General features: G+C 40.5%; 1 protein-coding gene across 4 annotated transcripts in view; it reads left to right on the top strand.

Annotated features, from left to right (window-relative positions):
* ITPK1 (inositol-tetrakisphosphate 1-kinase) overlaps positions 1-15,525 on the top strand; it is a 256,116-nt gene that overhangs the window by 229,081 nt on the left and 11,510 nt on the right. For 3 of the 4 annotated variants that reach the window (XM_073349511.2, XM_073349513.2, XM_073349515.2), the window contains one exon: positions 2,247-10,669. The exons of the other annotated variant lie outside the window; for it this stretch is intronic. In XM_073349511.2, coding sequence (XP_073205612.1) covers positions 2,247-2,569 — 323 coding nt within the window. In that variant the 3' untranslated portion in view covers positions 2,570-10,669. Of the gene's footprint in view, positions 1-2,246; positions 10,670-15,525 lie in introns of those variants that run through there. 4 annotated transcript variants of the gene reach the window in all.

The following is a 15,525-nucleotide window of genomic DNA, read 5'->3' as shown; positions in this document are numbered from 1 at the left end:
ATTACTGGTTCTGTGGATGAAGGGAAAGCAGTGGATGTATTGTTTCTTGACTTTAGCAAAGCTTTTGACACGGTCTCCCATAGTATTCTTGTCAGCAAGTTAAGGAAGTATGGGCTGGATGAATGCACTATAAGGTGGGTAGAAAGCTGGCTAAATTGTCGGGCTCAACGGGTAGTGATCAATGGCTCCATGTCTAGTTGGCAGCCGGTATCAAGTGGAGTGCCCCAAGGGTCGGTCCTGGGGCCGGTTTTATTCAATATCTTCATAAATGATCTGGAGGATGGTGTGGATTGCACTCTCAGCAAATTTGCGGATGATACTAAACTGGGAGGAGTGGTAGATACGCTGGAGGGGAGGGATAGGGTACAGAAGGACCTAGACCAATTGGAAGATTGGGCCAAAAGGAATCTGATGAGGTTCAATAAGGATAAGTGCAGGGTCCTGCACTTAGGACGGAAGAACCCAATGCACAGCTACAGACTAGGGACCGAATGGCTAGGCAGCAGTTCTGCAGAAAAGGACCTAGGGGTGACAGTGGACGAGAAGCTGGATATGAGTCAGCAGTGTGCCCTTGTTGCCAAGAAGGCCAATGGCATTTTGGGATGTATAAGTAGGGGCATAGCGAGCAGATCGAGGGATGTGATCGTTCCCCTCTATTCGACATTGGTGAGGCCTCATCTGGAGTACTGTGTCCAGTTTTGGGCCCCACACTTCAAGAAGGATGTGGATAAATTGGAGAGAGTCCAGCGAAGGGCAACAAAAATGATTAGGGGACTGGAACACATGAGTTATGAGGAGAGGCTGAGGGAGCTGGGATTGTTTAGCCTGCAGAAGAGAAGAATGAGGGGGGATTTGATAGCTGCTTTCAACTACCTGAAAGGGGGTTCCAAAGAGGATGGCTCTAGACTGTTCTCAATGGTAGCAGATGACAGAACGAGGAGTAATGGTCTCAAGTTGCAGTGGGGGAGGTTTAGATTGGATATTAGGAAAAACTTTTTCACTAAGAGGGTGGTGAAACACTGGAATGCGTTACCTAGGGAGGTGGTAGAATCTCCTTCCTTAGAGGTTTTTAAGGTCAGGCTTGACAAAGCCCTGGCTGGGATGATTTAACTGGGAATTGGTCCTGCTTCGAGCAGGGGGTTGGACTAGATGACCTTCTGGGGTCCCTTCCAACCCTGATATTCTATGATTCTATGAGAACAAAGGAATCATTCCCATGCACGGACAATGCTTAAATTTCAGTATTTTGCCCCTTTCCTCCCCACCCCCAACCATTAGATCAATATTGGTTTGAGTAATTGCTTTCCAAGTTTCAGGATTGAAATGAAAGATTTGTTTCTAAATAATAATGCCCTGTTGATTTGGCTTTGGCGTTGCCCTAATATTGGCACACAGTATCACAGTGCGGTGCATGATATAAATAGCTCGTTGGATTAGGTTAGACAAGCATGAATGGAAAGTTCACAAAGTGCATTTTCTGTAGTTTGTAAGGCCAGGCCAATTGCTCTGTGAAATATCCGCAAATGGGGCTCCTGTTAGGAATTTCTATATGGTGCCTTGGACCAGCCCCTCGGGGCAATTGTACTTTAGAAGGAATCTTCAGAGGAAGATTTGGAAATCAGGTGACAAGAGTTGGTTAACATTGTCCCAAATAGTCTGTAATTTTGGGGTAAAAGTGGAACTGAGGACAGATAAGATATAAAAACAAACAACTTGGGAGAAGCGGAAGTCAGAGCTTGAATTGAGAGAGGACACAAGTCACCTCATCAAAATATTTAAACAAAAGGTAATTTAATTTCTACAGCAAAGTAAGGGGAACTTACTGCAGTCTCTTTGCTACGACTTTTACAAACATTGTGTTGTTTTAGTCCCTCATGAAGCTTTACAATCAACCAGACCAGATGATCTCTGGTTGCTGTTCCTTAGAAACATCATAACTAGAAATAAAGTAGTGAGGGGAGCCATTTTTTGAAGAGCATCTACTATCCATTTGCGGGGTATGGGAGTGGAGTTTTGCTTTTGCGGTTAATTAGGATGTAGATGTTTAACTAGCTTTTTTGAGGGTGCAGGCAGGTGTCTGTCTTATGCAATGAGTTGTGTGCACCAAATGGTGCCCAGAAAAATAAAGGCCACTTTTTATTGTGGGGTGTTGTGTGTGTGCGCGCACGTGTGCAGGGAAAGGGGTAAGAGAAGGCCAGTGAAATGGAAAGATGGAAATGACAGCATTGCTTTTCTCTCTTTCTCAGGTTATGAGGGCGTTGCAGAGTTCTTCACAGACCTCCTGAACCACATAGCTGCTGTCCTGCAGGGCCAGACACCAGAGGTGACCCAGCTCAACCTCAGCAAACTCCTGGCTGAGCAGACCGGCGGCCTAGTAGGGGAGCGGACATGCTGTGCTAGTACAGGCTGCCGAAGCGTGGTGGGAAAAGACTCCTCCTGGATTGTGGAAAGTGAGACCAATAGCTCAGTAAAGCTGCAGCACCAGAGACTTGGCTGCAACTCTGCAGTGTCCCCCAGCTTTCAACAGCACTGCGTTGCCACGTTGGCAACAAAAGCTTCCTCTCAATAGCCAGACAATGCCGTGGACTAAGGAAAAGCCGTGGGGAGTCAAATCATGGTCCTAGAATCAGAGCAGGCTGTAACAAATTTCTCATGATTTAACCCAATTTGTTGATGAAATTATCTGAAAAGGAGTGGGGAAGAAAAATGATCTGGATACATTTCATCAGATTCCATTTGCAAATCTGTAGTGAGCTTGCACATGCTTGTGTTTTTAACACTAGACCTTAATGTGGGAGGGTTGCTTTTGCGTTTTGTTTTAGATTTTATTTGTAATCACCAGTGACCAGCATTTTAAAATCAGACCTCATGGAACCGGAAAGAATTAAAGTTGACATGGTGTGCGTGACAATGGTAGAGATTTTCACCTTTCCAAAGTACTTCCCATTCCCTCTTTCCAACTGGACCCTTGAAAAGAACATTTAAGAAAGCTTCAGTATCAGCAGAACAGGTGTGCTCAGAGCTTCATTGGCAACTTGCTGAGGGCACTAGGACTGCACCTTATTTGGTGGATCAAAACAGATTGCGGCTGCCCTCCTGTTTAAAACTGAGGTGGAGACTGCAGTTCCAACTCTGGGGTTCTCTTCCTGGAACCGAGTTGCTTAAGATAAAGGATGCTTCAAATTGTATTTCGCCACAAGAATGCTACCATGGCAGTAACAAATCTTTTCTGATCCAGCAAGGCTTGAGTTTGAAAAGCAAAGGGTGCATACTACTAGCGGGAGTTGGGTGTCTTGGTAGATAAAACACTGCTCTTTGTACTTTTGGCTGGCCATAAGACCCTAAAGCTTATTCTTTAGCTGAGAAAATAATTGTCCTTCCATTTCACTCAGGCAAAGTGTAGGAATGCTTTGCTAGAGGGCTAGCAAATGGATCCACTTTTACTTTCACAGAGTAGTACACCAGCCTTGCACATCCTGTAAATATATGTGTAATTCAGATTTGTAGCCACTATTTTCCATTAATACATGGCTATGCATAAATCATTGCTCTCAACAGTGATTGAATATGAGCAAAATTGGAGAGAGCAGGGTTTTGTGTAAGTTAGTGACTTGGGACAGTTTTTCTGATTTAGAAACTGTTACTATCTGGGACTGCTAGAGGAAGGGGAGTAGGTAAATTACAAGAGTAGTGGGTGTACTCATTTGTGAAATATAATACAGTCTGATCATACATTACAGTTGAGATACCGTAGCAAAACTAAAATGTATGTTCTCTTCCTGCAACACGGCAGCATCTTCTATCCTTTTAAATTTCCTGCAACTTTTGTCAATCCTAAACACTAAATTGGAAGTAACTGAATCAGACAATGCTGTAAAAGCAGGTTTCAAGCATACACATTATTTTTGTGGGGCTCATGGCCTTTCCGTCTTTAAGAAATCCCTAAACTATGTTCACGGAGATGCTATTAAGAAAGCTTCACCTTAGTTAAGCACTGGGATGTGACAGTTCCATGTTTTTCTATCTTAAGCATTTGTAGAGCAGTCATCACCGTAACACATTAGTGCCAACTAATCTAGTATCTGATAGCCAGAGTGGTGGGAAGGAATAGGTAGGGGATGTAATACAACCTTAGGGTAGTGGAGGGAGCCAGAGCAGGAAGACACGGAGGGAGGAGTGAGCCAAACCATTTGAAAAATGCTCACTGCCATATGGTGGTGGCCATCCCTCATGGAGAAGTCCTATAGGGTCCTGTAAAAATCACTCTTAACCTTTCTATAGGATTTTATTGGGGGAGGGGCTGTCAATTTCTGTTAACTTCTACAAGACTTTTCCATAAGGAATGTCATTCGTCTTTGCGATTTCAGAGTCAGATTTGTATGAAACACGAATACAGCAAAGTTCCTGGATTTGTGTAAAAATCAATTCTGAATTGGGCACCTGTCATAACCCCACTATGCGTCGAGGCTGCTGAATAATTGCTGAATCCCACCGTTTACTGCATGTGGTAGGTCCCAGGTGGCAGGGGTGAAAGTGAGGACGACAACCATAGTTATGGACTTAAAACAATTTTCATGGTTGACCAAACCTTTCTTAGAACCAAGACTGAAATAAAATAGACATCTTAAGGTTTTTTTTGAGATCTTTTCATGTTTCAAGTAAAGCAAAGATGCCCTCAGGAAAGAATTCACCAGTGTGTATTTTTGTATGGTACTCTTGTGTGACTGGCGGGTGGAATGTTTATAGATTTGCCATTTGCTTCCTTTATTAAAATGGAAAAATTTTAATGGGTGGTGGTGGGAGGAAAAGAAGCGATGCTTAATATGGTTTAGTAACACGAGACCTTTCAAACTAACTGTGTTTACGTGAATCAGAGTGTTGGATCCAGTTAAAATGTCTGTATGCTGTTTCCTAGTTATAACATTGAATAAGAATTTATTTTCCCTGGCTACCTTCTGAATTTTGGTTGGCCTATTTTGCACTGCTTTATTTCTCCAAAATAAACTACTGAAATACAATTGTGCATTTTACACTTGTTTACAGATGATTGTTAAAAAGATTATTTTGTAATTCTCTGAAGCCTTACGAGATACTTTACCTATTTAAGTATAATCCAGACCTTGGCAAAAATTAGAAAATAAGCTTAGTTCACTAGCATGATTCCTGACAGGGTCTTTCCAAAATTCTATAATTTATTTGTATTTATCTAGTTTATTTGTATTGCTTTAATTTACTGGGCACAAATATCATGCAAATATTCTTTAATGATATAGCATTACAATGGGATTTCCATATAAATATCATGTAGATACAATCATGATATGTTTCTTCAGATTGACTCACACAATAGAATTTTGCTAATTCACATGAACAGCTGGGAGACCAATGATGAACTATTGAAATTTGTGTTCATGTATCAAGTACACAAACAAATGCAGCAGAACAAAAAACAAAACAAACCACCCAAGATTACTTCACTGTAAAGACATTCAAGCATGTCCTCAACTTTAAGCATGTATTTAAATCCTTCCCTATTCAGGAAAACACTTAAACACGTTCATCACTTTAAACAAGTGTTTAAGTGCTTTTCTGAATCAGTGCCTTATTTGGCAAGTGTAGACTAGCTTTAGTTATGATGATGCTTCATAGTAAACTACTCAATGTTCTATAGTATATTTTATAAAAGTAATGGAGTCTTAGTAATATTAGACCTCACTATAGTGTCCTTGCTATTAAAATTTTCCTGAGAATTAGGGAGTGACCACTGTTTTCTGTATGTGAATTATAGGGTGTGTGAATTAGTGAGATTCTGCTGTGGTTTCGGATGTTTACATACTTATCATTGTATGGATTGAGATCATTTCCACGGTAATTAGAATGGTCAGCTGTTACCCAAAATGGACCAAATTCTGTCCTGTTAACTGTTGTAAATCCTCAGTTACACTATTAACTTCATTGGCCTTTCTCCACGTTTGCTCTTGTTTGAATGGAGCAGAATTGACTGTGACGGTCAAAGACTTGGTCCTATTGAATCCAATGATAGTTCTGCAATTGAAAGATCAAGATTTGCCCTTATGTAGAGAATACTTGCATGGTATTAGAATAGCCTGCAGTGGAAAGCCGTTACCATTTATCCATCTATTCACCTGACCGACTTGATTTGCCACATTATGCTTTGGTTTGTAATGGTAAATCATTCAGAAGTTACATACTGCTTTATTCAAAGTGCAGTTTTAAAATGCAACCTAACTGTGATGATGATCAGTGGTTAGGGTTAGTGAAATAGAACATACACTTGGACTATGGCATTTTTCCTTTTGTTTTATCCACATGTCTGGGTATACAAAACTTACGTGCTTTAGATGCTGACTGACTGGGCTGACTGGCTTATAGGATGCATCTTGTAGCTTATAGACTGTTGATTTGTAAATCTAGGCTTTTTTAAAATCTGAATGATAAAGTGGTTCAAAGATCCCAGTTCTAAATGCATGTGCATTTGTATGTAGGAGATCTGTTAGATTTCGGTGTAATCTTCGGCGGCAGGTTCCACAAACAAAACCACTGGTAAGGTGTTTTTTTGTTTGTTTGTTTCATTTTCTTTTAAGTAGCTGAATACACATTAAGAGCCTGACCCGAAGGGCTAGTCTACACTGGCAATGTTTTTGCAACTACAGACTAACACGGCTGCTACTCTGAAACTGTCAGTGTTGGTTTGTGTAGTCACGGCAGAATGCTGGGAGAGAGCTCTCCCAGCGCTCTAAAAAAACACCTCCATGAGGGGCGTGGCTCCCAGCGCTGGGGCACTGTCTACACTGGCACTTCACAGCCCTGAAACTTTCTGCGCTCAGGGGGGTGTTTTTTCACCCCCCTGAGCGAGAAAGTTGCAACGCTGGAAAGTGCCAGTGTAGATAAGCCCTGAGACTTCAGTGGGAGTTGCAAGTGCTAAGGATCTCCCCAGGTAAATCCCAAAATTCTGCAGATAATTTAGGACTGTATCCAAGCATGAAACATTCAATTGGTGTTTTGCACAGAAATCAGTATCAGGATACAGCCAAAAGGCAACAGAGTAAAACTGGCCAAAAGCTTTGGATGTCTCTGGAAAAAATAATCTTTGATCTTTTCCAGACTTCTCAGTTTTTAGGCAAACATTTGCTTCACAAATTGTGAGAGGGGGGGTAGTGTCAAGTGGATCTGTGTTTTGTTTTCAAACTAGCTAGCAGCACTAAGCCTGCACAGCTGTGCAGAATATCTTGGTGGTGGTTTTTTAATGAATAAACTCTAGAAATAGTTTCACAGTTACCCCTGTGCCCACTTGCAGTAATTTACTTGCGTTAGCTTTGCTAATTTTCTTTTCTTTTTTTCCTCCCTTTTTAGTAACTGCTGTATTGTTTTATAGCCTTTAACCTGTAAATTATTCACAGTATTGCAATACTTCTTAAAAATTAGAAGTTGAAGAAAACGGTCAGTGTAGATTAAAATGTTTCCTTTAATATAATCTCCTTTTACACACACACACTCACTCTCTCTCTCTTCCAGATCAGCTTGTTGATTTTATTTGTACCTGCTGCTTTAATACCAGTGTCATAGGGATGTACTCACCAGAATAGATCCTTTTGCACCTTCATTTCCACACCCACTCTATGGATCCAGGCCACCGAAAGCTGAACTCATGACTGCATGTGTCTGTTTATATTTCCACTAGATTCAACAAGCTCTCATGTAGTTAGGGTTTTAAAATACATTTAAGTGAATCTGGTTCTAAATAGTGCAGTGAAATCTATAGTAAAGTAGAGTGAATGTTATGGAATATTCCAGCACATAGCAATGTTTTGGTTGCTGTTTGATTTATACTGAACCTCTGCTTGCTGTGAAGCTTTTCTGTAGTGGGAAGACAACAACATCGCTATAAGAAGATTGTGTGTGTGTGAGTGAGAGAGACAGACCGAGATAGTCTGATGGTGTCACATGGACTTGGAAGCGTGGCTTGAGCCAGTTTGTCATTATTTGCACGGGGAGGGATGGTGAATAACAAGAATCCAAATCCCTTTGCTGGCTTGGAGCTCCTGATGTGCTGTTTCATTGGTGCCCTGGAAAACTCCAGCATCAGCCATAATTGCTAATGAATAGAGCTCATAGAAATCAGGTCTTCCTGTTAATCCTTTTAAGGAAATCCATATTGTATTTTCTTTATCTTCCATTCCTTCTACAGTAGTTTGCAGATATAAATTAATTTAACAATCTTGTATGTGAAAAGGCATATATATCTACACATATATTCAAATTATAAAAGGGCGCATCTATGTAAGTATAAAATAGTGACTCCTATGTTTGAGATGTTAGCAGCCCAAAAGAATGAGAGAGTTGTTTATCTCTTGTAAAAAGTCAGTGCTGTTTAAAAAAAAAAAAAAAGTATTAGATGTATTTTTTTAATTATTTATTTCTTTGGATCATTTATTTGGTATTTTACATGGCTCCTGCATATCCCTGTGAGAACCACACGTCCCACTGAAATGCAGCCATTCTCCTTACAAATAATCCCTTAAAATCCTACAGCTTTAAAAAAAAAAATCCCTTCATGTGTGAATGGAGTTGTATACCCCTTTGTTGTCCTCTTAGGCATGTTTAAAATTCAGTGTCTCCAGTACAAAGCCACCAGTTCTTGGGACCATTTTTTTTTTTTTTTTTGGTGCGGAGTACGGTAATGTCCACACATGAACCAGCTTTATAGTGTTAACAAGTTTGTTTTTGTGCTTTGATTCAGTTCTGTTCACAAATGACAAATGAAAAATAAAACCAGTTTTGTACTTAATTTGTATATAAATATATAAAAGAGAAAAATTCATGGCTTACTGTAAAAACCAAAAGTATTTACTCTTTGGCTTTTTACTTATACTGCATGACTGAATACATGTGATGATGACAATGAAGATGGTGCTTTGTTCTCTCTGGTACCATTTATTTCAGTGGCAACTTACCCCTTTTCCTCATTTGCCAAGCACCTGTGATGGACACTATTTTGATTTTAACAGTAGAATAATATGCAGTACATATTGTATTGTTATTTCTGTAACTGTTTTGGAGACACAACTGTCCCTTTCCAACACATAGTGAAATAAATGCCTTACAACATCTCTTATTTTGCATTCTGTTAATGGGTGGGTGGGTGTTTATGGGAAACTCACCTGCAGGATTTTGGTTTCCACATCTAGTATCTTCCTCTTCCTTTTCCAAACTTCCAGTTATTTTGATTGATAATTGTGGACCTACTTGTATTGCTTTACTAATGAGGGAGGTTTTTTGCCCAGTAAGACTGGTGGGAAAGTAGGATATGCATCACACTTCACTGAGGTTTGGCCCTCAGTACAGTTGAAGCCATGTTAGCTACAACTTTGTTTATGGTTGTTGATTGGTAGTGCTTTAGTGTGGTTTTCCCTTGGTTGTAGTAGAGATGAAATTTGTGGTCTGGGAAGCCTGTTATTGCATTCTGCTGGGTATTAAGTAATGAACAGCACAATTTGGCCAGCAGAAAAAAATCCCTGTTCACGCTGGCAGGGATGTTACAACATTACTAAGTAGCAAACATTGTTTAAACATGGCTCTTGTTACAAGCATGAACAAGGGCCTGCATGAAATAAAATCCATGTCTTATTTCTTTGTGTCCTTTTATTCTATAATCATGAGCCCCTTAATTGGTGAATTAATGGGATACTGTCCAGTACAACTGAGCATTTACCAACAGCGCCATACTGGTATCTGAGTTTACCTCCATTTCTTCGTCTCCTTAACACAGGGTATTCCTAGCTCATCTGTGGCAACAGTCAGCAAATGACTTTTTTTTTTTTGTTTTCTACTATAGCTTAAAAATAGTTTTATTCAGATGGGGGAAATTCGCTGAATTCTAAATACCTTTTATTGCTTTTTACTTGGTTAAAAAAGATACGTACCTTTAGGCTTGGAAGGATATGATTTTTATCTCCAAATGTCAAATTCACTGTTCACACACAAACTGACCCCCCCAAAAATTTCCATTGATGATGATCAAAATTTACTGATAGGCAAAATAGGAAAAATGCTGCTTGAGAATTTAGAGTTTGGTTTAAGGATGTTTGTTTTGTATATTTTGTAATGTAATGTTGGCACTTTTGTGTTTTAGTTATAAAACTTTTACTTTTTGAGGCTCAACAGCTACTGGCATTAAATAATAATTGTCTGGCTCTCTATTGTTTGGCTCCTCCCATAATTTCGCACAACTGTGAAAATTTAAATTGATAAAAGTTGAATAAAATGCTTAAAAGTAAACACTGATATCCTTCAAAATTATTAAAAAAATGAAAATCAGATTCTCCCAAACCTCTGTATCTTGTAGGATTCCTTCAAAACAACATTTGTTCTTCCTTCTATTGATACACCAATAAACTAATTATCTTTGCTGAGCTACCATTATGGACAGGTCCTGTAGAATTTAATAGAAAATAGCCACCTTTCTGTGGTTTTTTGATCCATTCTATAGAAATTATTATTATAGTTATATTCTAATAGCACCTGCATTGTTTTAGGCACTATCCAAACAGTCCTTGCCCAAAAGAATTTACAGTCTCAGCCAAGAACTTCATAGGATGGTTTAAAACAGAAATTGGACATGAAAGCTATAACCCTCTAATAGTCCATAGCATTTTAGAAAAAAGAAAAGGAGTACTTGTGGCACCTTAGAGACTAACCAATTTATTTGAGCATGAGCTTTCGTGAGCTACAGCTCACTTCATCGGATGCATGCCGTGGAAACTGCAGCAGGCTTTATTTATACACAGAGAATATGAAAAAATACCTCCTCCCACCCCACTGTCCTGCTGGTAATAGCTTATCTAAAGTGATCATCAGGTGGGCCATTTCCAGCACAAATCCAGGTTTTCTCACCCTCCACCTCCCCACACAAATTCACGCTCCTGCTGGTGATAGCCCATCCAAAGTGACAACTCTTTACACAATGTGCAATAGATAAGCTATTACCAGCTGGACAGTGGGGTGGGAGGAGGTATTTTTTCATATTCTCTGTGTATAAATAAAGTCTGCTGCAGTTTCCACGGCATGCATCCGATGAAGTGAGCTGTAGCTCACGAAAGCTCATGCTCAAATAAATTGGTTAGTCTCTAAGGTGCCACAAGTACTCCTTTTCTTTTTGCGAATACAGACTAACACGGCTGTTACTCTGAAACCTGTCATAGCATTTTAGAATAATTTCTATGGAACCCCACTGATTTCTTCTCTAAAATCATTTTCATAATTGAGATGGCCCTGTGAGCTAACAGAACACTGGACTAGGGGGTCAGGAGTCTTGGGGTCTATTTCCAGGTCAGCCACTGACCTGTGTATGACCTTACGCAAGTCACTTACACTCCCTGTGTTGCTCTTTCCTCTCCCTCCTTTGTCTGTCTTGCCTATCTATAATGGAAGTTCTTCAGGCTGTCCGATGATGTGCCATGTGTAGGACCAAATGCAGCGGGGCCTTGGTCTTGGATAGAGACACTAGGCACTGGTACAACATAAATAATAACAATGAGGCTCCTTTTACCCAAATAGAGCATGGAATTTAACCAGCAAGGTTAACTGTAATGCAATCCAGATTGTGGGGTAAAAATCAATACACAAAAAATAAAATTAGTAGGGGAAGGGATTTTATCGTTCGAGTCACAGATGGTATATCACCAGGGGGCAAAAAAAAGCACTTGTACCAGATGTATCTTTAAAAAAAAAAAAAAATTATTGCACTGCAATTTCAGGAGTGGGAAAGTTAGCTTTCTCTATACTAGGAACAACCGAATGAGGGTATCTGATTACGAGAAAACTGTATCTTGATTTGGGTAAAACACAGCTCCAATTTGTTCTGTGAGCATGACAGTGTTGCCTAACCAGTCTAAGGCACATGCAAGATTGTATCTGGGTGTGAAACACAGGCAAAGAGGTGTCTGCCACAGATTGGAACGTTGTTTTAGCCTGCTCTTCTGGTTATTGTAATATGAGGTTGTGGGTCAGATGGCCAGGGGTGTGTTTAAAAAAAGATAGAACTTTCCCTAAACTCTATCCACAATCCCAGATTAGCTGGATGTCTGCTAAAATGATGTTCATCAATTAAATATGTAACCCTGGTGCCATATCTGTCTAGCCATTTATGATACAGTGATAGCTGTGGCCTTTTAATGTCATTACGTTTCAGAGTTAACATCCATTGCAATGAATGGGACAGTTCAACCCTTTTAGAACTGTAGTTTGACTGCCATACTGTAGACTCAGTAAGACATTGCTTCCTCAAGTCATGTTTGAGAGGTTGCCTTTGTGGCTGTAAGGTAAAAGTTTATTTTATAGAATCTGATGTGAGTATGGTATAAGTGCTGGCATGATGTACCACCCTGTCATTAGCTTTCTTTGACCCTGCATGGGTGTATTGTAATGTATTGGGACCCTTAGAGGACAAAATATGTCCTCATTAACACTCCTGGGATGCTCTCTGAAATGTTCGCAGTTGTACATAGATTCATAGGTATTAAGGTCAGAAGGGACCATTATGATCATCTAGTCTGACCTCCTGCACAATGCAGGCCACAGAATCTCACCCACCCGCTCCTGCAATAAGCCTCTCACCTATGTCTGAGCTACATTGGTGAGGCCTCATCTGGAGTACTGTGTCCAGTTTTGGGCCCCACACTTCAAGAAGGATGTGGATAAATTGGAGAGAGTCCAGCGAAGGGCAACAAAAATGATTAGGGGACTGGAACACATGAGTTATGAGGAGAGGCTGAGGGAGCTGGGATTGTTTAGCCTGCAGAAGAGAAGAATGAGGGGGGATTTGATAGCTGCTTTCAACTACCTGAAAGGGGGTTCCAAAGAGGATGGCTCTAGACTGTTCTCAATGGTAGCAGATGACAGAACGAGGAGTAATGGTCTCAAGTTGCAGTGGGGGAGGTTTAGATTGGATATTAGGAAAAACTTTTTCACTAAGAGGGTGGTGAAACACTGGAATGCGTTACCTAGGGAGGTGGTAGAATCTCCTTCCTTAGAGGTTTTTAAGGTCAGGCTTGACAAAGCCCTGGCTGGGATGATTTAACTGGGAATTGGTCCTGCTTCGAGCAGGGGGTTGGACTAGATGACCTTCTGGGGTCCCTTCCAACCCTGATATTTTATGATTCTATGATTCTATTGAAGTCCTCAAATCATGGTTTAAAGACTTCAAGGTGCAGAGAATCCTCCAGCAAGTGACCCGTGCCCCATGCTACAGAGGAAGGCGAAAAAGCCCCAGGACCTCTTCTAATCTGCCCTGGAGGAAAATTCCTTTCCGACCCCAGATATGGTGATCAGCTGAACCCTGAGCATGTGGGCAAGAGTCACCAGCCAGATACCCAGGAAAGAATTCTCTATAGTAACTCAGATCCCACCCCCTCTAACATCCCACCACAGGCCATTGGGCCTATTTACCATGAATAGTTAAAGATCTTGAAGCCAGAAAGGTCTTTTGCCCCCACTGCTTCCCTTGGAAGGCTGTTCCAGAACTTCACTCCTCCGATGGTTAGAAACCTTCCTCTAATTTCAAGTCTAAACTTCCCGATGACCAGTTTATATCCATTTGTTCTTGTGTCCACATTGGTATTGAGCTTAAATAATTCCTCTCCCTCCCTGGTATTTATCCCTCTGATATATTTATAGAGAGCAATCATATCTCCCCTCAGCCTTCTTTTGGTTAGGCTAAACAAGCCAAGCTCCTTGAGTCTCCCTTCATAAGACAGGTTTTCCATTCCTCGGAGAATCCTAGTAGCCCTTCTCTGTACCTGTTCCAGTTTGAATTCATCCTTCTTAAACATGGGAGACCAGAACTGCACACAGTATTCCAGATGAGGTCTCACCAGTGCCTTGTATAAGGGTACTAACACCTCCTTATCTCTACTGGAAATACCTCGCCTAATGCATCCCAAGACCACATTAGCTTTTTTCACAGCCATATCACATTGGCGGCTCATAGTCACCCTGTGATCAACCAATACTCCAAAGTCCTTCTCCTCCTCCATTACTTCTAATTGATGTGTCCCCAGCTTATAACTAAAATTCTTGTTATTAATCCCTAAATGCATGACCTTGCACTTCTCACTATTAAATTTCATCCTATTACTATTACTCCAGTTTACAAGGTCATCCAGATCCTCCTGTATGATATCCCGGTCCTTCTCTAAATTGGCAATACCTCCCAGCTTTGTATAATCTGCAAACTTTATTAGGACACGCCCACTTTTTGTGCCAAGGTCAGTAATAAAAAGATTAAATAAGATTGGTCCCAAAACCGATCCCTGAGGAACTCCACTGGTAACCTCCCTCCATCCTGACAGTTCACCTTTCAGTATGACCCGCTGTAGTCTCCCCTTTAACCAATTCCTTATCCACCTTTCAATTTTCATATTGATCCCCATCTTTTCCAATTTAACTAATTCCCCATGTGGCACGGTATCAAACGCCTTACTGAAATCTAGGTAAATTAGATCCACTGCGTTTCCTTTCTCTAAAAAAATCTGTTACTTTCTCAAAGAAGGAGATCAGGTTGGTTTGGCACGATCTACCTTTTGTAAAATCTTGTTGTATTTTGTCCCATTGACCTCAATGTCCTTAACTACTTTCTCCTTCAAAATTTTTTCCAAGACCTCGCATACTACAGATGTCAAACTAACAGGCCTGTAGTTACCCGGATCACGTTTTTTCCCTTTCTTAAAAGCAGGAACTATGTGAGCAATTCTCCAGTCATACTGTACAATCCCTGAGTTTACAGATTCATTAAAAATTCTTGCTAATGGGCTTGCAATTTCTTGTGCCAATTCCTTTAATATTCTTGGATGAAGATTATCTGAGCCCCCCGATTTAGTCCCATTAAGCTGTTCGAGTTTCGCTTCTACCTCAAATATGGTAATATCTACCTCCATAGCCTCATTCCCATTATCCCATGCTATCATTATCCCTAAGATCCTCATTAGCCTTATTAAAGACTGAGACAAAGTATTTGTTTAGTTATTGGGCTATGCCTAGATTATCCTTGACCTCCACTCCATCCTCAGTGTTTAGCGGTCCCATTCTTCTTTCTTTGTTTTCTTCTTTATGTGGCTATAGAACCTTTTACTATTGGTTTTAATTCCCTTTGCAAGGTCCAACTCTACTTGACTTTTAGCCTGTCTCACTTTATCCCTACATGTTCTGACCTCAATAAGGTAGCTTTCCTTGCTGATCCCACCCATCTTCCACTCCTTGTAGGCTTTCTGCTTTTTCTTAATCACCTCTCTGAGATGCTTGCTCATCTAGCTTGGTATACAACTCCTGCCTATGAATTTTTTCCCCTTTCTTGGGATGCAGGCTTCCGATAGCTTCTGCAGCTTTGACTTGAAGTAATCCCAGGCCTCCTCTGCCTTTAGATCCATAAATTCTTCAGTCCAATCCACTTTCCTAACTAATTTCCTTAATTTTTGAAAGTCAGCCCTTTTGAAATCAAAAACCCTAGTT

The sequence above is a fragment of the Lepidochelys kempii genome, chromosome 6 (assembly GCF_965140285.1).
Source record: "Lepidochelys kempii isolate rLepKem1 chromosome 6, rLepKem1.hap1, whole genome shotgun sequence".
Lineage (NCBI taxonomy): Eukaryota > Metazoa > Chordata > Testudines > Cheloniidae > Lepidochelys > Lepidochelys kempii.
This window is presented reverse-complemented; position numbering and strand designations above follow the sequence as displayed.